This window comes from Somniosus microcephalus, chromosome 2 (assembly GCF_052327205.1).
Source record: "Somniosus microcephalus isolate GS21.2 chromosome 2, FLI_Smic_1.0, whole genome shotgun sequence".
Taxonomy (NCBI): Eukaryota; Metazoa; Chordata; class Chondrichthyes; order Squaliformes; family Somniosidae; genus Somniosus; species Somniosus microcephalus.
In genome coordinates this window covers 3853035-3879005 of record NC_140988.1, presented here as the reverse complement: position 1 = coordinate 3879005, position 25971 = coordinate 3853035, and the positions used below count along the sequence as shown (strand labels likewise).

Below are 25971 nucleotides of genomic sequence, written 5' to 3'. Positions count from 1 at the left end.
GTACTGCAGTATCACAATAGTAAAGGAAACCATAATACCAGAGTGTGTATGTCACGCACGCACACGTTTAATATTTTATATTCCATCAAATACCGCAGATATTCAGGCGACCCAGCTTGTGGGCGGTTAATCTCACCAATTAAATAACACAAGCCTTGATCCTTTAAGTAGAAATTTTTAAGATATACCTTTAAAACCACAGGCATTTCTCGGATGATGCTGAATATCACGTACTTTTTGTTTTGGCTGCTTTTCTGCTTTAATGTTTTAATTAAAAAAAATAATAATTTAAAGAAGAAATGAAGTAATTGAATAATAAAAGAAATAAAAACAGGAGGTTGTGACAATCTAGGATACTGCAGCTACACAGGGTGCGACTGTGAGCTGTCAGGAAACCAATCTATCCTCGGCCGAGGGAACTGCTTTCCGCGGTACTGGTAATGTTTTGGTTCCACATTGAAAATGTTTTTTTTTTGCGCGCGCCCACGCGATCAGGTGTGTCAGTTTGCACAGGTGAATGTTATTAGCATGTGTGAGTTAGCACTAACACACAGAACACTGACATACAAAGGTACATGGGTGAAGTGAATGAAGCGAGTACCTGATTCGTCTGGACAGAGGGGAGAGAGAAAGAGTATATCAGAAGGCAAATAGAATATTGGAAAGAGTGAAGCAGGGAGGAGGTTCACGGGGGGAGGGGGGGGGGCATTGAACAGACAGCCCCATTCCACACACAATACCCCGAGTTCACATAACACACAGCAGGAGACAATTTACTTCAGTTAACTAAATATATGACAGTACAAGTCAACAATTCAGGGAAAAAATACTCAAGTTACTGAGCGACTTCAACAAGTAGTTGGGTGATGGCCAGTCTCATTCGTGTCCAAGGCTTACCCCAACATAGTTCATTTATCAAATGTGAAATTTATACATTCAAATTATGTATACCATACGGTGAAAGGGGGGAGGGGGGACTAGATTTTGTGATATAATTAATAAATTACCTGTTTCAATATACTACGTGGACAAGCCACTTACACTTGACATCCAGGAGCAGTTACCAAAACTACTGTAGGGGGCCACGAAACATATTTTAAAAACTGTTACAAGTAAAAGGTTACTTAATAAATAGAAAGACGTTAAGGGGTTAATCTTTCTGCCGGGGCCACAGACGGATATTATCTCTCATTGAACTACGAAAACAGATTAAACGCAATCTTTCGGGATCTCTGCAGTTAGTGACACAGATGCTCAATCCATCGTACATGCCAAATCAGCGGCGCTGTTCCCAAGCACTGCAGTCACAAGCCCCGGACACATTAACAGAACAAAAACACCGACATTCAGTTAAAGTTAGGGTTTCCAAACAACTGCAGCTCTTGGCTTTCCTTCTTTAACCCTTCTGGAAAAAAGATTTGACCAATTCTTTTAAAGCAAAAGATTTTTTTTTTTTTACAAATTCTTTTAAAGCAAAAGATGGACATTAAACCGGCACCCAAGCAAAGACTTAATTGGAATTCACATAATTAAGCGTCTTGTCCAATTTTTTAAAATAAAGATCAAACTTAACTCAAACACACAGATGTGGTGTTATTGGGGGAAGGCTACAGTATGTTTTAACACAAAAGCAACACCTGTAACAAGGGAAATGGACCAGCGAGGCTGCCTGTAATAAGCTAACCGGGACAGAGATCAGCAGATTAAAAGGTGCCATTACTGAGAATAGCCCTTTGAGCTAATTGCTGTAATTATGGGGAAGTGGTGCTGGGGTGGGGGTGCGTGTAGGAAACATTCCTTCACTAAGATATCCTAACCAGTGTCAATTAAATACCTTGACCTGGTAGAAATGAATCTTAATTTGCTTCCCATCAACTCACGAGGGCGACACAGCTCTGGCTCAAATCGGGGAGCACCGCCAGAGAATTAAATTGGACCCATTTTATTTTATTATTGATCCTCTGAGCCACTGATAACCTTAAGATCAGCATCTAGTTACCACAGCAAACATGGGTTTCATGATCACAAGACAGTTCCGGGCTCTCAAAAGACGAGGATCCCCATCCATGCTACGAACCTCTTAAGCCAAGGCTCGGACACTAGGCGCCTAACTATAAAGGCAATATATTTATGAATCTTTTAAAAAAAATTGGACTTGAGTCCTTAAATATATATATATATACACATTATTCACATGACATAATTCAGAAAAATTACCATCTGCTTTATTAATAATAGGGCTGCTAATACTTGGAGAATAAAGCTAATATAGTTTTCATTTAAAAATGGCAGACTAGGAATGAATGCTTGCACCCAGTCTACTTATATCTTCCACTTTGCATAATATGATCAAGTTTTTCCCCACTGTTCAAATATTGAATACGTCAAATAAGAATTTGCAGCCCTAAAAATCAATGAATTAAACAAGACTGCACACACACTTGTACTCTCACCAATGTGCCATACCCTTTCTAAAAGATTATTTTTACAGAATTATATCTAGAAATAATTTTTGAAAGAAAAATTTCTGGTAATGATCGACAGAAGTGAAAGAGCGAAGTTGTTTGCAGAGGCTGTTCCGAGAAGCTGTGTGAGGATTCTACCAAGAACTGAGATGCGAGAGGCTGGATTTGGAGTGTGCGGCACTCACCGCGGTATAGCTGTCATCGCAGGAACCTCCCCCTGCCCCCCCGGGCACAGAACCATCGCAGCCTTTGCCTGGCACAGCTCAAGCCAGGGAGCGAGTGTGAGCAGTGGGTCAAAGCCGCCCCCCTGCGCCTTCCCACCCCGTAGTGCTCTACACTGTGGCCATTTATTGTTAGCTGTACACAGCATTCATTCACAAACGGCGACACACAGCTACTGCACAAAGACAAACATTCGTTTACTGCAGCACACAGCTAACTGTACAAATTATCGGTGTCTGACAGCAGTGTGCAACTAACTGTACAAATGATCAGAGTGTGTAACTCCCTGTAAAATGATCAGAGTGTGTAACTCCCTGTAAAATGATCAGAGTGTGTAACTCCCTGTAAAATGATCAGAGTGTGTAACTCCCTGTAAAATGATCAGAGTGTGTAACTCCCTGTACAAATGATCCGAGTGTGTAACTCCCTGTAAAATGATCAGAGTGTGTAACTCCCTGTAAAATGATCAGAGTGTGTAACTCCCTGTAAAATGATCAGAGTGTGTAACTCCCTGTAAAATGATCAGAGTGTGTAACTCCCTGTAAAATGATCAGAGTGTGTAACTCCCTGTAAAATGATCAGAGTGTGTAACTCCATGTTCAAATGATCAGAGTGTGTAACTCCATGTTCAAATGATCAGAGTGTGTAACTCCCTGTACAAATGATCAGAGTGTGTAACTCCCTGTAAAATGATCAGAGTGTGTAACTCCCTGTAAAATGATCAGAGTGTGTAACTCCATGTTCAAATGATCAGAGTGTGTAACTCCCTGTAAAATGATCAGAGTGTGTAACTCCCTGTACAAATGATCAGAGTGTGTAACTCCCTGTAAAATGATCAGAGTGTGTAACTCCCTGTCCAAATGATCAGAGTGTGTAACTCCCTGTAAAATGATCCGAGTGTGTAACTCCCTGTAAAATGATCAGAGTGTGTAACTCCCTGTAAAATGATCAGAGTGTGTAACTCCCTGTAAAATGATCAGTGTGTAACTCCCTGTAAAATGATCAGAGTGTGTAACTCCCTGTAAAATGATCAGAGTGTGTAACTCCCTGTAAAATGATCAGTGTGTAACTCCCTGTAAAATGATCAGAGTGTGTAACTCCCTGTACAAATGATCTGTGTGTGTAACTCCCTGTACAAATGATGAGTGTGTAACTCCCTGCACAAATGATCTGTGTGTGTAACTCCCTGTACAAATGATGAGTGTGTAGCTCCCTGTACAAATGATCTGTGTGTGTAACTCCATGTTCAAATGATCAGAGTGTGTAACTCCATGTTCAAATGATCAGAGTGTTTAACTCCATGTTCAAATGATCAGAGTGTGTAACTCCATGTTCAAATGATCAGTGTGTAACTCCCTGTACAAATGATCAGGGTGTGTAACTCCCTGTAAAATGATCAGAGTGTGTAACTCCCTGTAAAATGATCAGAGTGTGTAACTCCATGTTCAAATGATCAGAGTGTGTAACTCCCTGTAAAATGATCAGAGTGTGTAACTCCCTGTACAAATGATCTGAGTGTGTAACTCCCTGTACAAATGATCTGAGTGTGTAACTCCCTGTACAAATGATCAGAGTGTGTAACTCCCTGTACAAATGATCAGAGTGTGTAACTCCCTGTACAAATGATGAATGTGCAACTAACTGTACAAATTACTGTAGTGATTACTAATACCCTGTATATGGTAAAAGTTAATAGCACCAGTAGAACTTGCTGATCGAGGTTAATCCATTGGTGATAGTATGAGATAAACTCTCGAGTGGAAAGTTAAGAGTGGCGCCGCTTTCACTGTGAGATTGTTTTCTCTTGCATTGGACAATTTGGTGGTAAACAGATGTTTGCCAAATACCGTCACAAAGACACTTTAAAAGGGTCATTTTATTTCTGGAATAACTATTTCTACACTGTACATTGTCCCAGAAAAATGGCACTAATTCACTTTGTTCCTCATTACCAGTAACAGAAGATGGTGCCCAATCGGGAAAAAAGCTGGCATCAAAATCATTGGCAAGAGCAAAGGTGTACAGGAAACTTTCGATTTACCAGCACCTAAATAACCGGAAATGTCGGTTAACTGGCAAAATTCAGGAGTAGGTTTTACTTCATATTGTATTTGCCTTCCTCCGTCTGTTGCTGTGCAAGGGTGTGGCTGCAGCTGTTGCTTAGCTACAGAGACGCTTGGAACTTGTGGCCATTGTTCTACAGTTGTTGCTAAGCAACAGGGTTTGTTGCTTTATATCTTTTACTATATAGTGTTCGGTTATCCGGAATTTTTGATGAACCGGCACCACGTCGGTACCGTCCGTGCCGGATAAAAGAAAGTTTCCTGTACTTGTTTCACAGCAGTCGAGAACAATTAGGACAGAGAAATGAATTCCGTTCTTACCACTCTGAAGTGTTTGCTTTCCGCCGGCAAGCACTCCACTGGGAAGCATCCCTGTGGGAGTCAGACCCTTTAGTGTCAGAACACTTTCACTTTCCTCTCTGGAAAAGGCCAACACAAAAAAAAATTATCCATGAACATTGCACGGAAACCGCTGCAGCAGGAGGGGCCAGAAATTGGTCACATTTAGGAACAGTGGGCAGCTCCGGCCGAGCTGCTCGCCCGGGTTTCACTCCCGCTGGCATCTCCTCCGCCTACAGCAGGTGACTGCGAACCCAACACGTGGGTAATGGCGATCCCTCGGATCGTCATCAGGCCTCACACGCACCATTAATTTGAAAAATGCACACCTGGATAATAGTTGAAATAACGCAACGCGGAAGTCGTACGAGAGGCTGTAAACGACCTGAATTCCACTACAAAGAGCAGCTTAATCGGCAGGATGAGGTTAGCAAAGGCTTCTGAAGCAAGTTGGAATTAGTGTCAAGTGTAATTATTCTTTGGAATTTAATTTTGTTGTACGTGCAATAATGGATTCTCGCAACCCCCTCAAACCTTACTTACAATTTATATTAATGACTTGGATGATGTTGAGTAGAATGGGCCTATACTCTCTGGAGTTTAGAAGAATGAGAGGTGATCTCATTGAAACATAAGATTCTGAGGAGGATTGACAGGGTCGATGCTGAGAGATTGTTTCCCCTGGCTGGGGAGTCTAGAACCAGGGGTCACAGTCTCAGGATAAGGGGTCGACCACTCAGGACTGAGATGAGGAGGAATTTCTTCACTCAGAGGGCGGTGAATCTTTGGAATTCTCTGCCCCAGAGGGCTGTGGAGGCTCAGTCGTTGAGTATATTCAAGACAGAGATCGATAGATTTTTGGACTCTAGGGGAATCGAGGGATATGGAGATCGGGCGGGACAGTAGAGTTGAGGTCGATGATCAGCCATGATCTTATTGAATGGCGGAGCAGGCTTGAGGGGCCGAATGGCCGACTCCTGCTCCTAATTCACAAATTACTTTGTAACCCCAGGTTTAATTAATCCACCTCTGTCAGCTCCCCAGGGCATTGACTGAGGAGCAGAGGGATGAACTGTTCCCAGTTGCTTAGGAGATGCACAGAGCAGGCTGGGAGATTGCCATCCCCTCACTACGGGAAACATCTCTCCTCTGTTTGAAGCCATCCCAGACAGTCCAGCCCAGAACAGGGACTCGTGGAGAAATGCTCAGGAGCGAAGCTGCAAAAATCACAGATGCACAAGCTAGGGCCCACAGGTGAATCGGGAATGGGTATGGTACTGGACTAGTAATCCTGAGACCTGGACTAACAAACTGGAGATACGGCAGCTGGGGAATTTAAATTCAGTTAAAAATCTGGAATAAAAAGCTAGTATATAGTAATATATGGTGACCATAGAACTACTGGATTGTTGGAGAAACCCATCCAATTCACTAATGTCCCAGATTTAAGGTAATTCGCAAAAGAACCTGAGGGGGGAGACGAAGAGAATTGTTTTTAACGCAGTGAGTTGTTGTGATCTGGAATGCGCTGCCTGAAATGGCGGTGGAAGCAGATTCAATAGTAACTTTCAAAAGAGAATTGGATAAATACTTGAAAAGGAAACATTTGCAGGGCTCTGGGGAAAGAGCAGGGGGGAGTGGGACTAATTGGAGAGCTCGCTCAAAGAGCCGGCACAGGCACGATGGGCCGAATGGCCTCCTTCTGTGCTGTGAGATTCGATCATTCTAGGTATGCAGTGAAATCAGCCGCGATGGAACACAATACACAGGTGGCTGTTTTTTGTTCGTCCCGACAGCAGCCCACCCCTCAGTCAGGGGGATGGGAAATGGAGCTCTTCAACTCAACTCCTCACAGCGATGGTTAACGGCTGCAGCCCAGCCTCAATTCAGTAACTCCAGGACCGCCCCCCCCCCCCCCCCCCCGCCGAGCTTCAGCTCAATTCTCCCCCATGGCGAGTCCTGGGCTCCCGAGCACTTGTTATCCGATTCCCTCATTCCTTGTGTGAACCAAACACGAGCTCAGTTCCGAGATGAAAAGGTGTTTGTTGAGATGATAAGATGCTCAGTGCTTGAACCCAAGCGTCAGCATCGAGTGCAATCGAGGACAAGTTGATCAAAGCAAGACACCAAGTGCAGGCCTTAACCAATCAATGCAGAATTCAAAACCAGTCTGCTCCTGAACAGGAGATTTTGCAAAGGTGAAACTCCTAAATATAAAGGGCATGAAATTCCCCTCCGGCCCCGTTTGGGGTGCTAAATCAGAAAAGCTGGAAAAGTTAGTGCCTCTCTGAAATTCCCATTCTTTGCTCCAAGAAGGAGGTGCAGCGCTAAATCGAGGGCTCCACCTCCTTCTTGGCTCCACCTCCTGTTCAGCAAAGATTCACCAGGATGATACCTGGGATGGCAGGAATGACGTATGAAACATAGAAGATAGGAGCAGGAGTAGGCCATTCGGCCCCTCGAGCCTACTCCGCCATTCAATGAGATCATGGCTGATCATCCAAATTCAGTACCCTGTCCCTGCTTTCTCCCCATATCCCTTGATCCCCCTAGCCCCAAGGAATATATCCAACTCCTTCTTGAATATATCCAATGAACTGGCCTCCACCGCCCTCCGTGGCAGAGAATTCCACAGGCCCACCACTCTCTGGGCGAGGAGAGATTGGGTCGATTGGGCTTGTACTCGCTGGAGTTTAGAAGAATGAGAGGGGATCTCATTGAAACTTATAAAATTCTAACAGGACTGGACAGACTAGATGCAGGAAGGATGTTCCCGATGGCGGGGAGTCTAGAACCAGGGGTCACAGTCTAAAGATAAGGGGTAAGACTGAGATGAGGAGGAATTTCTTCACCCAGAGAGTGGTGAACCTGTGGAATTCTCTACCACAGAAGGCAGTAGGGGCCAATTCATTAAAGATATTCAAGAAGGAATTGGATATATTTCTTAAGGCTAAAGGTATCAAGGGATATGGGGAGAAGACAGGGACAGGGTACTGAATTTGGATGATCAGCCATGATCTCATTGAATGGCGGAGCAGGCTCGAGGGGCCGAATGGCTGACTCCTGCTCCTATCTTCGATGTTAATGGTCTAACTCTAATTTTTAATGGATTCCCTCACCAGAGGAAATAGTTTCTCCCCATTGACCCCTTTTATCATTTTAAACGCTTCAATCAGGTCACCCCTCAACCTTCTAAACTCAAGGGAAGTATAAGCACAGTTCATGCAATCTGCCATAATTTAACCCTTTTAGCCCCGGTATCATTCGGGTGAATCTGCCTCCGAGGCCAATATATCCTTCCTGAGGTGCGGGGCCCATAACTGAGCGCGGTCACTCCAGACAGGGTCACACCAAGGCTGCGCACCATTGAAGCATCGCTCCCTCCCTCATGTATTCCTGCCCCGTGAGATAAAGGTCAACATTCCAATAGCCTTTTTTTGAACCTGTGCATCGGCTGTTCGTGATCGGCGTGTACCTGGAGACCCAAATCTCTCTGCTCCTCCACAGTTCCTCGTCTCTTGCCATTAAGAAAATATTCCGATTCATCTTCCTTGAATCTGAAGTGGATGACCTCACAGTTCCCCACTTTAAACTGCATCTGCCATAGGTTGGCCCAACTCCCTCAGTCTGTCAACGTCCCCATGTAATTTCCTGCACACAACGCCCTGTGACTCCCAACTTACTGACAACAGGAAGCAAGTTGTTTTTTTGTTTTAAAAAAGATGAGAAATGTGCTCAGGTGCGAAGTTTTTAATATAGATAGGTGCCCATTAAAAGCAACTGCTGCCGATGTACAGTGTGGAGGCTCCTCTACTGTCCACGAGGGCAGAACCCAGCTCACCGAGAGTGCAACAGATGACAGTCAAGAGTGTGCTAGCCTGCAAGGCCTCCAGTGGGATCTGTGTAGACTAGCACATTAAAGTGACTGCGGGTTGAATAGATATTTTCACATTTCCAAGTGGTGACGCAGCCTGCCTCTCAGTACAAATCAGCTCATACAAATAGTCGTAATTCTGTAGAAAGCATTTACTTTTCCCATTTATCAAATTATTTAACTGTATTTAATGACGTACTTAAACTAAAACAAGCTTTGACCAGACCCAGGGAGTTTTTAGTATTTGCGTGTGAAACATTCTGTTCGAAAGTCAGAGAGTCGAAAGTCAAAGATGTAACGGAGGATGCAATTTACACTGCAACCACCCGGCAGCAATGCTGCCCATTACAGTGCAAACACAGCCTGCAACTGGAGTCAGGGCCGCGACTGACACTGGATAGAAGCGGAGCTCGTCTCCCTACAGGGGTCGTCCCACACGCCTACAGGGTCAGTTTAACATCGGAGCAAAGCCGGTTCAGTTTTTCCAGACGCTAAACTTATGGACTGTGAAAATCATAGCATCATGCAATGCAGGAGGCGGCCATTCGGCCCATCGTGCCTGTGCCGGCTCTTTGAAAGGGCTCTCCAATTAGTCCCACTCCCCCCTGCTCTTTCCCCATAGCCCTGCAAAGCTTTCCCCTTCAAGTATTTATCCTATTCCCTTTTGAAAGTTATTATTGAATCTGCTTCCACCGTCCTTTCAGGCAGCGCGTTCCAGATCACAACAACTCGCTGCGTAAAGAATGTTTCCTCCTGTCGCCTCTGGTTCTTTTGCCAATCACCTTAAATCTGTGTCCTCTGGTTACCGGCCCTTCTGCCACTGGAAACACTTTCTCCTTATTTACCCTATCAAAACCCTTCAAGATTTTGAACACCTCAATTAACTTTCCCTTTAACCTTCTCTGCTCTAAGGAGAGCAATCCCAGCTTCTCCAGATCACTGAAGTCCCTCATCCCTGGGACCATTCCAGGAAATCTCCTCTGCAAGGCTTTGACACCCTTCCTAAAGTGCGGTGCCCAGAATTGGACACAATACTGCAGCTGGGGCCGCACCAGTGTCTGGTCAAGGGAAGAAACAACCATCATTAAACCCATATTCTCGGAGGCAACACACGTGAATGCACTGGTGTCCGAAACAAAACTACAATGCCAGTCAACAACAGCGGAGGAAATCAGACTTACCGGAGGACAGAAAACATCTTGGCCATCTTGCCAATTGCTCGAATCTTGTTCCTAATGACTTCTTTACGGGCAGCAGCAGATGCAACTAGCAAAACATCAGGACAACGTTAGTTTCTCGCTCCTCGATTCCACACGCACGCACACACACAGGCTGGCTGACTGTTAAGAGATTCAAGTTGCATACACAATGTGGCATCACCCCGACTTCATTTTTCATCAGAGTGTCAAAAATCCTGGCTCACCAAAATGGTCCCCGGGTTTGAAATTAAAAGCAACTAATTCATATTGAACCGCCAAGCACACTAGATACTCAAAATCCTGGGACCACACCTAAAAACCCAGAAATTAAAAAGCGATTCGTTGAATAATATTGGAAGTTGAACCGAGATTTTTGTTTAATTTCCTCATCAGTGGAAGAGTCCAGAGCGAGGAGAGGACAAACTGGACACTAATATTTAAGGTTTGCATTAGTATAGTGCCTTGGTCAGATTGCAAGATTTCAAAGTACATCCCCCGCTGGATTATTTTTGATCCACAGCGACTCTCGTTCTGTAGACAAACAATTTTATTTTTTTGGGGGGGGGGGGGGGGGGGGGAAAGAGGGGTTGAGGGAGGCGGGGGAGAAGGAGAGGCAATTTTGTGTTTATGAACACGGGAGATGAGTGTGTTGGATAATCAGCAAGGTTCTCTGATACGGAGAAACGCTTCCTTCACACATCAATGGTGCATCTCCACACCAAGCTCAGCAAAGGATACTTCATCTACAGCACTCCACGTCACTGGCCCAAGAGATTGTCAATTACTGCTGTGGGACTGCACCCGGGGGCTGGGGGGAAAAGACACCAGCGCCTATTGGGGGGACTGCACTGAGGGGGGGGGGGGGCGGGGGGGAAGAGACAAGCGCCTATTGGGGGGACTGCACTGAGGGAAGAGACCAGCACCTATTGGGGGGACTACACTGAGGGGGGGGGGGGGGGGGGGAAAGAGACCAGCACCTATTGGGGGGGGCTACACTAGGGTTGAACCTGCCCAAACTCATTTCACGTAAAATGCTTATAAAAAGGAAAAAAAACTTTCATTCCGCGAGGCTGGAATGGATTTGACCCTTGGCCCAGAAATGGATGTCCAGCGATACAAGCAGCCACAGCAGATGCTCCAGATCGCCACTTCCCAACTTTTAGTTCAGGGTCTTGCATTAACTGCTCACTTTAGGTGAACCTTCGCCATGTTTCCCCTGGGCTTATATTCGTTAGCTCAGTTTATTTAGGAGGTGTAAACTGATTCGAGCATTAGTAAGCAGATTAGGAACACATGATGTAATGCATCAGCCTGACGCAACAGGGATTTGGTATTTGGGGCAATTAATAGTCGGAATAGACAAAAAATGTCGAGAATGGATTAGGGTTAGGGTTGGAAGACAGTTGCAGAAGCATGTGCACATTGACACCTATCCTAACAGAACATTAACAGAACTACAACTGAAAACAATGTTCGCCCCCCAAATAATTCCCCTTTATATATTCTAACCTTTTGGCTCATTACCTAGGCTTTCTCAATAGATGTCTGCAATAAAATTGGTTCAGTTAGTCGCACGCTCGCTTGTGAATCAGAAGGTTGGACAGTCAAGCCCCCTACTCCAAGACTTAGCACATCAGGCCAACACTTCAGCGTCACACTGACAGATAGCAGATCACTGGTGCAGTCTTCCAGATGAGATATTAAACCAAGATCTTGGCTACCTGTTCAGGTGGATGTTAAAAATCCTGTGGCACTATTGAAAGAGGTTCTCCCAGTGTCATGGGCGACATTATTCCCTCCATCAACACCAAAAAAATAATAATTTACTGCATTACTATTCACCAATGTAACAATACTGGCAAGAATTGTATTGCAAAGCACCGTTTGTTATCGGGAACAGATGCCCTGAAATCCAATTCCCGACAAAGCTAACCAGAGGCAATATTTTTAAAATGCACCAAGTGATCAATAAAGAAACTGCAGGGGTTATCACTACATTTCCATTTTAAGAAATTCAGACGAATGCACCAGCCTTACGACGAGAGCCTCTCACAGTTGCATTTTAGGCAGTATTAGTTGCTTGTGGCGTTGTTTGGAAGCAGGAATCAGATTCGGGATCTACAATATATTACACGGAGAGCCCGTCCCCTTACAGTCTCCGAGCCGAGCGTCTTCATCAACACAAACCCTTTGGGAACTGCACCAATTAGGGGACATACTGCAGACTGTAATTATCCCAAAAAACAATCACGTTTAAAAAGATGGTTTCCTTTTAAATTTTTAAGTTTCTCTGGAAAACCTCATGGGATGTTGTCTCATTAAAATAGCCCCGAGGCAATGAAATGGTTGATTGACATTCCCATTTGAACAGCAAGTTTATTTCCTTTGTCTCTCTTCCACCCACAGGGAGTCTATGATTGTGATGGATTATACACTTCTCTGGGATCACCATTAAATGAACTAAAGTAAGTAACTCGGTGACAGGCAAAGAATTACACAGAACCTGCAGCAGACAGCCCATTCACCCCAACTGGTCCGTGCCGCTGTTCATGGTCCATGCCAGCCTCCTCCCACCCCTCATCATCTCACCCTATTCCTTTCTCCCTCGTGTGTTTATCCAGCTTCCCCCTTAAATGTATCTAGACTATTCGCCTCAACCACTCCCTGTGGTAGCGAGTTCCACATTCTCACCTCTCTCTGGGTAAAGAAGTTTCTCCTGAATTCCCTATTGGATTTATTAGTGACTGTCTTATAGTTATGGCCCCTAGTTTTGGACTCCCAACAAGCTGAAACGTTTTCTCTACGGCTACCCTATCGAACCCTTTCATAATTTTAAAGAACACCACCATGTCACCCCACAGCCGTCTCTTTTCCAGAGAAACGAGCCCCAGTCTGTTCAGTTCTTCCCGATAGTTATGACCCCCTCAGTTCCTGGCCCCTCCTATTCCTCATCTACATGTTGCCCCTCGGTGACATCTTCCAAAAACAGAGCGTCAGTTTTCACATGTACGCTGACGACACCCAGCTCTACCTCACCACCACTTCTCTTGACCCCTCCACTGTCTCTAAATTGTCAGACTGTTTGTCAGGCATCCAGTTCTGGATGAGCAGACATCTCCTCCAACTAAACATTAGGAAGACCGAAGCCATTGTTTTCGGTCCCCGCCACAAACTCCGTTCCCGAGCCACTGACTCCATCCCTCTCCCTAACATCTGTCTGAGGCTGAACCACACTGTTCGCAACCTTGGTGTCATATTTGACCCCGAAATGAGCTTCCGACCACATATCCGCAGCATAACAAAGACCGCCTACTTCCACCTCCATAACATCGCCCGTCTCCGCCCCGCCTCAGCTCATCCGCTGCTGAAACCCTCATCCATGCCTTTGTTACCTCTAGACTTGACTATTCCAACACACTCCTGGCTGGCTTCCCACATTCCACCCTACGTAAACTTGAGGTCATCCAAGACTCTGCTGCCCGTGTCCTAACTCGCACCAAGTCCCGTTTGCCCATCACCCCTGTGCTCGCTGACCTACATTGGCTCCCGGTTAAGCAACGCCTCGATTTCAAAATTCTCATCCTTGTTTTCAAATCCCTCCATGGTCTCGCCCCTTCCTATCGCTGCAATCTCCTCCAGCCCCACAACTTTCCAAGATCTCTGCGCTCCTTCAATTCTGGCCTTTTGAGCATCCTCGATTTCCATTGCTCCACCATTGGTGGTCGTGCCTTCAGGTGCCTGGCCCCCGAGCTCTGGAATTCCCTCCCTAAACCTCTCCGCCTCGTTACCTCTCTCCTCTAAAACCGACCTCTTTGACCAAGCTTTTGGTTATCTGCACTGATATTTCCTTATGTGGCTCGGTGTCAAATTTTGTTTGATAACACTCCTGTGAAACGCCTTGGGACATTTTACTACTTTAAAGGCGCTATATAAATGCAAGTTATTGTTGTTGGCATCATCCTTGCAAACCTTTATGTACCTTCTCCAATGCCTCAAAAGCTTCAAATGAAGAGCTAAGCAGACTATTCTATTTCCAAATCTTGCCTCTTTTCGGTAAATGAAGATTAAGTTCGCAGTAGTGGCTCTCCCTCCAGATCAATCAATTCATCCAATGGGCAGCTGAAACGTACAGACTGGAAAAGGTCCTACATTCAAAGCCTGGCCTCTGCGAAGTTATGGTATCGCAGCTGGGAGCAGCCACAGTAAGACGGCAAATGGTCTCAGCTCACCCCCCCAGAACTTGGTTCCTGCTCCTGATCGCTACTGGCCGTGTGCGTGCGACTGCTGGACAGGGACATCATTGGGTTTTGATGTGATGCTTTTTCCCACCCGCCAATACCCACCCTCAAGGCTCACACATGAATAATGGTTACTTGGATTGGGGGGGGGGGGGGGGCCGAGGGGGAAAAGACTTGGCAGGGTAAGCTCTAGAAATTCCCAATCTGGTAAGACCTAAATTGGTCAGCTTTAAGTCAGAGAAACTAAGCCATCACATTCAGTGGACAAATATTTCCCTTCTTGAGTATTGTGGGCAGTTTTGGTCGCCTTATCTGAGGAAGGATGTTCTTGCCATGGAGGGAGTTCAGCGGAGATTCACCAGGCTGATACCTGGGATGGCAGGAATGACTTATGAGGAGAGATTGGGTCGATTGGGCTTATACTCACTGGAGTTTAGAAGAATGAGAGGGGATCTCATTGAAACTTATAAAATTCTAACAGGACTAGACAGACTAGATGCAGGAAGGATGTTCCCGATGGTCGGGGAGTCCAGAACCAGGGGTCACAGTCTAAGGATAAGGGGTAAGCCATTTAGGACAGAAATGAGGAGGAATTTCTTCACCCAGAGAGTGGTGAACCTGTGGAATTCTCTACCACAGAAGGCAGTCGAGGCCAATTCATTAAATATATTCAAGAAGGAGTTGGATATATTTCTTAAGGCTAAAGGGATCAAGGGATATGGGGAGAAGGCAGGGACAGGGTACTGAATTTGGATGATCAGCCATGATCGCATTGAATGGCGGAGCAGGCTCGAGGGGCCGAATGGCCTACTCCTGCTCCTATCTTCTATGTTTCTATGAAAGTACAAGCTGAATTAAAGCGATTAGCATTTTTCTGATTTGCTTTACTCAACGCAAAGCAGGGCGTAGATAAGACACAAGAGTGGAGACACAAGGTTCAGCCTCTCTTCCCTACTCTACCCACAAGTTCTTCTAAAACTGCACCCAATACCACCAAAAGCTGAACTGCTGAGGTTAAATACCAGAAGACCTAAAACTCGTTTAATAGAAGCATAGTCTGTGAATTTCAAAGTTCCACACCTCCCTGAAAAAACACATTCGTTTTAAAAAGTTGCGACTTTCGTAGCTCTATCAACGCAGCCCTAGGTGTCAAATAGTGCAGGATATAAAAAAAAGACAAACGAGTCAGATAGTCTCTACCAGCTTCGCCCTTCTTCAACAAGACATTTACAGTAGTTTGTACCTTTCTTCTGGCCATAAATGTGCTGTTCTTCTCATAAGAAAATCCAGAAAATAAAGAGATAGAAAGATCAGTAGGAAGTTTTGAAGAATGAGAACAGAACACAGATACAAATATCTGACAGAACCAATGGAAAAGTTTTAAAACCAAATTCTGTGGAAATAGAAGAGAAACAAATTAGATGATTTAAAAAAAAAAAAAAAAAAATGTAAATAAAAAAAACTAGTTGATGGAAATAAGGCACTTGGAATAAAGCAGCATTCTGATCAACTGTTAGCGAACTAGATTACTTCAAGATCAGTTAGCTTCAGTCAGTGGGGTCTGCTCCGCCAAGAGACGCTACTTTCTGCGCATATAGTACAGCTTCTGCCTAAAGGTACCCTTTAACATAATGGGTCACATTTTCTGTGATTAGCATATCTCCCGCAGGAAGTTGGAGGTTCCGCTTTTTATAACACTAGGTGGTCAGGGTCTTGGAGAGGGTGCGGAGATTTACTAGAATGGTGCCAGGGATTGAGCGACTTCAATGATGTGGAGAGACTGGAGAAGCTGGGGTTGTTCTCCTTGGAGAAGAGAAGGTTAAGGGGAGATTTAAGAGAGGTGTTCAAAATTGCTAAGGGTTTTAATAAAGGAGAAGCTGTTTCCACTGGCAGGAGGCGCGGTAACCAGAGGGCACAGATTTTAAATAATTGGCAGAAGAACCAGACGGGAGAGATGGTAGGAATTTTTTTTATGCAGCGAGTTGTGATCTGGAATGCGCTGCCTGAAAGGGCGGTGGGAGCAGATTCAATAGTAACTTTCAAAAGGGGAATTGGATAAATACTTGAAAAGGAAAACTTTGCAGGGCTATGGGGAAAGAGCAGGGGGAGTGGGACTAATTGGAGAGCTCTTTCAAAGAGCCGGCACAGGCACGATGGGCCAAATGGCCTCCTTCTGTGCTGTGTGATGCTATGACTAGGGGTGTTGTACCATGTAATGTACAAGGTACTATCGGGGCCATTGATTCATCTGGCTGCTTGCCTCACTCTTGAATTTTACATTCCTTATGTCTTCAATTCTAATTTGCTGGCGATCACTCTGAGCCTGTCAAAGTGAGGTGGGACCAAGAGTAACACTGACAGGAAGTGCGGGCTATATGCATAATGAGAAGTACAAACATATAAAATACTGAATGTTAGTATAGTGGTTGGCAGGGACATCACAAAAACCCAGAGTCCTGCAAATCCAAGTACGAATATTTGGGATACTTTCCGAAGCCCCTAAAACCAGTTATCTTGGTCAGTTCTCAACACCGATGAAGATCTTGATTGCAACCACTGCTAAATTTAGGTGGATCAATTCTTCAGCACTGCTTTGCAATGTATAGGAGTGTTAGAAATGATTTTTTAATATGGTGTAGAGGTTAGATGATCAGTAGAGAAAGATGAAAGAATTAAAATCGTTAGGAAACAGTAGTACCAAGAAGCAGGCAAACTGGAAGCAATGCCCAACACTGGCATTTAGAAATGAAAAGGGAACAAAAAGAGAGAGTTTTTTGGCTCAGCTTGTAGGGAACATGTAGGGTACAGAAGAGGTTTATCAGCACAAGCATTTTATTGGGGGAGGGGGGGAACCGGTAACAACCTTTTCACTTCAGGTTCGAGTTTCTTACCATCAAAGCCATCGTCTCCTTCGGTCATCAGTTCATCATCAGAGCAGATGCTCAGCACATTCACCAACATTTCAGTCACTAGGAGAGGAAAAAAAAATCAGCACAAACGGAAAACCCGCTCTGCAACTCTTGCGTTCAAGGACGATTCACCCAATCAGGAGGTAACCATAGAAGGGGTGGGCTAATGGTGCATGTCGGGAGTCGGCAATCATAGCTCCTATATTTGCACCTTAACAGGGCCCAAATGCCTGGCGTTTTATTTAAAATTCATTCACGGGATGTAGACGTCGCTGCTAAGACCAGCATTTATTGCCCATCCCTAATTGCCCTCGAGAAGGTGGTGGTGAGCCTTGAATACAATGAGTGTCTCGCTCGGCCATTTCAGAGGGTAGTTACGAGTCAACCACATTGCTGTGGGTCTGAGTCACATATAGGCCAGACCGGGTAAGGACGGCAGATTTCCTTCCCTGAAGGACATTAGTGAACCAGGTGGGTTTCTACGACAATCTGATAGTTTCATGGTCACCATTACTGAGATTAACTTTTTATTCCAGCTTTATTTAATTGAATTTAAATTCCCCAGCTGCCGTGGTGGGATTTGAACCCGGATTATTAGTCCAGGTCTCTGGATTACTAGTCCAGTAACATAACCACTCTGCTACCGTAGCCCCGATCCATGTGTCCATAGATACATGTGTGGTAAACCACTGTTATACCTGTCTGTATGTGTATGTGTATTCCACTAGGTACAGGTCTGGACATGCCTCGGCTGACTCCTCCCACTATTCCAGGTATATAAGTGACTACCTCCCAGTCCCTTAGTATTCTGGACGGGTCGGCCACTCGAGACAAGGCCTTCATTCTTTAGTTAATAAAAGCCTGATTGTTACTTGCTCAACCTCAGTCTTTTGAGTAATTGATGGCACATCAATTTTATTAACTAAATTTTTATAATGGAGAAGATCCTCACACCAGCATGCCTGGACCTGGACAGTCGGGAAGCGGACGCTTCCACCAAGTTTGCTCACTGGCTCATGTGCTTCGAGACATTCCTGACTGCCTCCACTGCGGTCACAACGGATGCAGACAAACTGTCTGTCCTGATCTCCAAGGTGAACCACCGAGTGTACTCAGTCATCCAGGACGCGACCTCGTACACAGACGCCCTCCAGCTCCTCAAGACCCAGTACGCGCGCCCTGTGAACGAAGTATACGCCAGGCACCTCCTGGGGAGTTGCAAGCAACAACCTGGGGAATCGACTGAGGAATACCTCCAAGCACTGTCCGTGCTTGGCCGGGCCTGTGGGTGTAAGGCGGTAACGCCCGCTAAGTACACGGAGGAGCTGATCCGGGATGCCTTCGTAGCGGGCCACAGGTCCAACTACACCCGACAGCGTCTGCTGGAGCAGAGCGACCTCAACCTCAACAAAGCCTCCGAAATCGCACTAACGCTGGACGCAGCCTACCGGGGCATGGATGCCTACTCCTCTGCACCGTGGACGCCGCGGGGAACGACAACCTGGGACACGGTAGGACAGCCCCATAGCACCGTGCCACCCCAGTCACAGCCCAACAACGGCCCAACTACCGCAGCAGTGTCCCAAAGCCAGACAGCAGTACCCCAAGGCCAGAAATGCTACTTCTGTGGCCAGGCCAAACACCCCAGAGCGCGCTGCCCGGCGAAGAATGCGACCTGCTCGGGCTGCGGGAAAAAGGGACACTACGCTAGCGTCTGCAAGGCCAAAGCCACCCCGAACGCCAGCAGCGCCGCGTGTGGGCCGGGCGAGCCGCCATGTTGGGCCCCCAACAGCGCCGCGTGTGGGCCGTCATCTTGGGCCTCCCCAGCCATGTGCGAACCACCGCAGCAGCAGCCATCTTGGACGACTCCAGCCACATGGGAATCATGGACGCCGCCATCTTGGACACCAGCCGGGACGCAGCAGACCGTCAACCCCCCCCGAATCTGATACCCGCAGCGACACACCGACCCCTACGCTGGCCTCTGTTACGCTGGACCAAACGAGACCGCACCAACTAGCTCGGTCCAAAATGGACGTTAAGGTAAACGGCTTTGCAATAAACTGCCTTTTTGACTCCGGGAGCACAGAGAGCTTCATCCACCCCGACACGGTGCGGCGTTGCTCTCTCCCAGTCCTGCCTGCGCACCAGCGGATTTCTATGGCCTCCGAGTCCCAGTCAGTGGACATTGGCGGCTACTGCGTGGTGACACTAGTAGTAGACGGGACTGTATTCAATAATTTTAAACTCCTGGTCCTGCCCGACCTCTGCGCTGCCGTCCTACTGGGGTTGGATTTCCAGTGCCACCTCAAAAGCGTTACGATGGCGTACGGTGGCCCCCTCCCCCCACTCACAGTCCGCAGCCAGCGGCCTCCAAATTGCCCGCCGTGCACCAGATGCAACCTCTCCACACTCAGAGTCCCACCCCCCCCACTGTTTGCTAACCTCACCCCCGACTGTAAGCCCATCGCCACAAAGAGCAGGCGATACAGTGCCGGGGACAGGGTTTTCATCAAAACCGAAGTGGAGCGACTCCTGAAGGAGGGGATTATTGAGGGCAGCTCCAGCCCCTGGCGAGCCCAGGTTGTGGTCGTTAAGACCGGCGAGAAACAACGCCTGGTCATCGACTACAGCCAAACAATAAACCGCTACACCCTGCTGGACGCCTACCCACTCCCCTGCATAGCTGACATGGTCAACCAGATCACGCAGTACCGCGTCTTTTCGACCATTGACCTGAAATCAGCGTACCACCAGCTCCCCATCCGCCCTGAAGACCGCCAGTATACTGCTTTTGAGGCAAACGGCTGCCTCTATCACTTCCTTAGGGTTCCCTTCGGCGTTACCAACGTGGTCTCCGTCTTCCAAAGGGAGATGGACCGGATGGTCGATCAAAACGCGCTGCAGGCCACTTTCCCTTACCTAGACAATGTGACCATCTGCGGCCAGGACTTGCAGGACCATGACGCAAACCTCGAGAAATTCCTCCGCACCGCCCAACTCCTGAACCTGACATATAACAAGGAGAAGTGCATATTCCGCACAGACCGCCTCGCCATCCTTGGCTGTGTTGTGGAACACGGGGTCATCGGTCCCGACCCGGACCGGATGCGTCCCCTTATGGAACTCCCACTGCCCCACTGCCTAAAAGCCCTGAAGAGGTGCCTAGAGTTTTTTTCCTACTACGCTCAGTGGGTCCCCTACTATGCAGACAAAGCCCGTCCGCTGATCAAATCCACCTCTTTTCCCCTGATGGCAGAGGCCCGCTCAGCCTTCCACCGCATCAAGGAGGACATTGCCAAAGCCACCATGCATGCAGTGGACGAATCCATCCCCTTCCAGGTGGAAAGCGATGCGTCCGACTTCGCTCTGGCCGCCACCCTTAATCAGGCGGGGAGACCTGTGGCATTCTTCTCACGAACCCTCCAGGGCCCGGAGACCAGACACTCCGCGGTCGAGAAGGAGGCCCAGGCTATTGTGGAGGCTGTGCGTCATTGGAGGCACTACCTGGCCGGAAAACGATTTACCCTGCTCACTGACCAGTGTTCAGTGGCTTTTATGTTCAACAACAAGCAGAGGGGCAAAATCAAAAATGACAAGATCTTGAGGTGGAGAATCGAACTTTCCACCTACAACTAAGAGATCTTGTACCGGCCTGGGAAGCTCAATGAACTCCCAGATGCCCTATCGCGTGGCACCTGCGCCAGCGCGCAGATCGATAGGCTGAGGGCCCTCCAAAATGACCTCTGCCACCCGGGGGTCACCAGGTTCTTCCACTTCATCAAGGCCCGCAACCTGCCTTACTCCATCGAGGAGGTCAGGACCATGACCAAGAACTGCCAAGTCTGCGCTGAGTGCAAACCGCACTTTTATAGACCAGACAGAGCCCACCTGATACAAGCCACTCGCCCTTTCGAACGCCTGAGCGTTGATTTTAAAGGACCTCTCCCCTCCTCCGACCGCAATGTGTACTTCCTTAACATCATTGACGAGTACTCCCGTTTCCCGTTCGCTATCCCCTGCTCGGACATGACCAGTGCCACGGTCATTAAATCTCTGAACAGCCTCTTCACCCTGTTCGGTTTCCCCAGCTATATCCATAGCGACCGGGGCTCATCATTTATGAGTGACGAACTCCGCCAGTACCTGCTCGCTAGGGGTATAGCCACAAGCAGGGCCACCAGTTACAACCCCCGGGGGAACGGACAGGTGGAAAGAGAGAATGCAACAGTTTGGAAGGCCGCCCTACTAGCCTTAAAGTCTAGGGGCCTTCCGACCTCCCGCTGGCAGGAGGTGCTCCCCGATGCGCTCCACTCGATTCGGTCACTGCTCTGCACTGCCACCAATGCCACCCCTCACGAGAAAATGTTTGCCTTCCCAAGGAAGTCCACATCGGGGACATCGTTACCGCCATGGCTGACGTCCCCAGGGCCGGTACTACTGAGAAGACACGTGAGGACCAATAAAACAGACCCCCTGGTCGAGAGGGTCGACCTCCTCCACGCCAACCCCCAGTACGCTTACATTGCGTACCCGGACGGGCGGGAGGACACAGTCTCCATACGAGACCTCGCACCCTCGGGGACCGCTGTAACCCACTACCCATTACCACCCCCCCCCCAACGACCCGATATCCAACCCCAGCAGCCGGCTGGCCTTGGACCGTCACCCACGAGGACTACACTTCAGGGCCCCAGCCTAAACGGGATGCGACGCCGGAAGCTCCACCACCCCTGCCGTCGCCACGTCGATCACAGCGGCAGACAAGACCTCCGGAGAGACTCCAATACACGAACTTTTAAATACACTTCACCCCGCCGGACTCATTTTTAAACAAGGGGTGAATGTGGTAAACCACTGTTATACCTGTCTGTGTCTGTATGTGTATTCCACTAGGTACAGGTCTGGACATGCCTCGGCTGACTCCTCCCACTATTCCAGGTATATAAGTGACTACCTCCCAGTCCCTTAGTATTCTGGACGGGTCGACCACTCGAGACAAGACCTTCATTCTTTAGTTAATAAAAGCCTGGTTGTTACTCGCTTAACCTCAGTCTTTGGAGTACTTGATGGCGCATCAACATGCACTTGTGATCCTCAACTGCCTTGCTGCAGTTTGTTTCAAGTTGGGTCCTACTGGAGAGAGCAAGGGCGAAACCAAAATGGAAGCATGCCCATAGACGGGTGAAAGGGGCGACAGCCTCGCTGATTGGCTGAGGGTGGGTGATGTCCTGGTCCTGCGGGTGGTGCACGAGTTGAGGACCTTGAGGAGGGAAAAATCAGAACAGGAGCAAAGAACAAAGGAGCAGACAGTTTCAACTCATGGTCGCCTGTTCTCCAAAGGATTGGGGTGGGGGGGGGGGGGGGGGGATATCCATCTTTTGTACTTACTGCCTCATTACTGAGAGTAATGCATTGTTGAGATGAGCAGGAATTCCTTCACTCAGAGGGCGGTGAATCTTTGGAATTCTCTACCCCAGAGGGCTGTGGAGGCTCAGTCGTTTAGTACAGGAAACACCTTTTTATCCAGCACCGACGTGGTGCTGGTTGATCAAAAAGTCCGGATTACAGAGAGGTATACTTACCACGGTACGAGAGCCCCGTACACGGCCAGAGGTGCAGGAGCCCCGGTTACACGGCCACAGACCCAGGAACCCCAGTTACACGGCCACTAATATACAGTAAAACTTACCTGAACCTACTCCTGAATTTTGCCGGTTAAGAGAGATTTCCAGGTATTTGGGTGGCAGTTAAAAGAGAATTTCCTGTATAGAGCGATAGACTTTTTGGATATTAACGGAATCGAGGGATATGGGGATCGGGCGGGAAAGTGGAGTTGAGGTCGAAGATCAGCCATGATCTTATTGAATGGCGGAGCAGGCTCGAGGGGCCGTGTGGCCGACTCCTGCTCCTATTTCTTATGTTCTTAATTGTACTTGATCATTAAAATTATTGCTGCCACTGTATTGGTTGTCTTCTCTAACTGGTCTACGGTCTTCAGCAGCCCATTTGCATCCTGTTCGGACATCTCAGCATGGACCACTCTCCGTCAATTCCATTCCTTTGGCATCAGTTGCAAAGAAAGAAAGACTTACATTTCTCCAGCGCCTTTTACCACCTCAGGAGGTCCCAAAGCGCTTTACAGCCAATTAAGTACTTTTAAGTGTAGTCGCTGTTGTAAAGTAGAGAAATGCGGCAGCCAATTTGCAAGCTCCCACAGTAATGACCAGATAATCTGATTTTTAATTGATATTGATTAAGGGATATATATTGTCCAGGACACCGGGGAGAACTCCCCTGCTCTTCTTCGAAATAGTGGCCGTATGATCTTTTACGTCCACCTGAGGGCAGACACGGCCTCGGTTTAACGTCTCATCCGAAAGACGGCACCTCCGACAGTGTGGGGCTCCCTCAGTACCGCCCCTCCAACAGTGCAGCGCTCCCTCAGTACCGCCCCCTCCGACAATGCGGCGCTCCCTCAGTACCGCCCCTCCGACACTCCCTCAGTACTGCCCCTCCGACAGTGCAGCGCTCCCTCAGTACCGTTCTCCGACAGTGCGGCGCTCCCTCAGTACTGCCCCTCCGACAGTGCGGCGCTCCCTCATTACCGCCCCTCCGACAGTGCAGCGCTCCCTCAGTACCGCCCCTCTGACAGTGCGGCGCTCCCTCAGTACCGCCCCTCCGACAGTGCAGCGCTCCCTCAGTACCGCCCCTCCGACAGTGCAGCGCTCCCTCAGTACCGCCCCCTCCGACAGTGCAGCGCTCCCTCAGTACGGCCCCTCCGACAGTCCCTCAGTACTGCCCCTCCGACAGTGCAGCGCTCCCTCAGTACCGTTCTCCGACAGTGCGGCGCTCCCTCAGGACTGCCCCTCCGACAGTGCGGCGCTCCGTCAGGACTGCCCCTCCGACAGTGCGGTGCTCCCTCTGTACTGCACCGGGAGCGTCAGCCTGGATTTTGTGCTCAAGTCTCTGGACTCGAACCCACAACCTTCCGACTCATGCGAGAGTGCTACCCACTGAGCCACAGCTGACACCAGTAGTTTGTTACAAACTATTTCTTTATTCACTTCACCCAACTGCCCAGTTTTCCTTGATCAGTCAGGTATCTGATGCCTGTGCGGGTACGGTAGCACAGTGGTAATGTCACTGGGCTAGTAATCCAGAGGCCTGGACTAATGATCCGGAGACACAAGTTCAAATCCCACCACGGCAGCCGGGGAATTTAAATCTGGAATTAAAAAGCTAGTCTCAGTAATGGTGACCATGGAACTACCGGATTGTTGTAAAAACCCATTTGGTTCACTCATGCCCTTTTAGGGAAGGAAATCTGCCGTCCTTACCCGGTCTGGCCTATATGTGACTCCAGGCCCACAGCAATGTGGTTGACTCTTAACTGTCCTCTGAAATGAATAAGGCGGCTCACCACCATATTCTCAAGGGCAATTAGGGATAGACAATAAATGCTGGTCTTGCCAGCGATGCCTCGGTCTTGTGAATGAATAAAAAACGGTCGAAATGTTTAAGGAGTCTCCAGCCCAAGCTATTGACAAAACCACACGGGTAGAGTTTCTGGAGTCCACACATACTCCCTGTAGGGGCATGCCTTACTTACTCAAGTCCAGGAAGCTTCACGTAGGTTGGCATAGGGAAGGCACGGGCACGCCTAAGTGTGCACAGAGTTACAGCTCGCAGTGAAGCCAGCTAATATCATACAGCTCACCAGAAGTGAACACTGGCAGGTTTCCCCAGTGCCACTGCAGGCCCAACTGGAACCACCCTACCCATTGGAGCATCGACTTCCAGCATCAATCTGGAGTTAAGTGGGAACGATTCCCAGCTACCAATAACTGGGCTACCCTGCCAGGTTCCATTAGTGAGTCAGGCTAGCAGGCTGATCATGACCATTGCCCTGGTGCAGTCTGGACCTGCCTGTCTCGTGTATCAGATTACTGCAGCTTGTTATTTTGGGAGCTATCTCAATTCCAGAGATCCTACATACTTACCTTTCCTAGTGTCAGCTGTGGCTCAGTGGGCAGCACTCGCGCCTCCGAGTCAGAAGGTTGTGGGTTCAAGTCCCACTCCAGAGACTTGAGCACAAAATCCAGGCTGGCACTCCAGTGCAGTACTGAAGGAGCGCCGCACTGTCGGAGGGGCAGTAGTGAGGGAGTGCCGCACTGTCGGAGGGGCAGGACTGAGGGAGCGCTGCACTGTCGGAGGGGCAGTACTGAGGGAGCGCCGCACTGTCGGAGGGGCAGTACTGAGGGAGCGCTGCACTGTCGGAGGGGCAGTACTGAGGGAGCGCCGCACTGTCGGAGGGGCAGTACTGAGGGAACGCCGCACTGTCGGAGGGGCGGTACTGAGGGAGCGCCGCACTGTCGGAGGGGCAGGACTGACGGACGCGCCGCACTGTCAGAGGTGCCTTCTTTAGGATGAGACGTTAAACCGAGGCCCTGTCTGCTCTCTCAGGTGGACGTAAAAGATCCCATGGCACTATTTCGAAGAAAAGCAGGGGAGTTCTCCCCAGTGGCCTGGGGCCAATATTTATCCCTCAATCAGCATCACAAAAACAGATGATCTGGTCATCATCACATTGCTAGGACCCCAGCTAGTCACAATATATATTAATGATCTAGACGAGGGAACTAGATGTAATATCTCCAAA

At 48.2% G+C, this 25971-nt stretch overlaps 1 protein-coding gene across 4 annotated transcripts in view; it reads right to left on the bottom strand.

Moving 5' to 3' along the window:
• The window catches only part of LOC147122495 (protein phosphatase 3 catalytic subunit alpha), a 408075-nt gene that overhangs the window by 11974 nt on the left and 370130 nt on the right, over positions 1–25971 (bottom strand). For 2 of the 4 annotated variants that reach the window (XM_086005830.1, XM_086005811.1), the window contains exons 10-13: positions 17292–17369; positions 15644–15670; positions 10145–10229; positions 5072–5169 (exon numbers count right to left, since the gene is read on the bottom strand). In XM_086005830.1, the coding sequence (XP_085861956.1) occupies positions 5072–5169; positions 10145–10229; positions 15644–15670; positions 17292–17369 (288 nt within the window). The remainder of the gene's footprint in view (positions 1–5071; positions 5170–10144; positions 10230–15643; positions 15671–17291; positions 17370–25971) is intronic. The other 2 variants (XM_086005840.1, XM_086005820.1) reach the window with 1 other exon arrangement.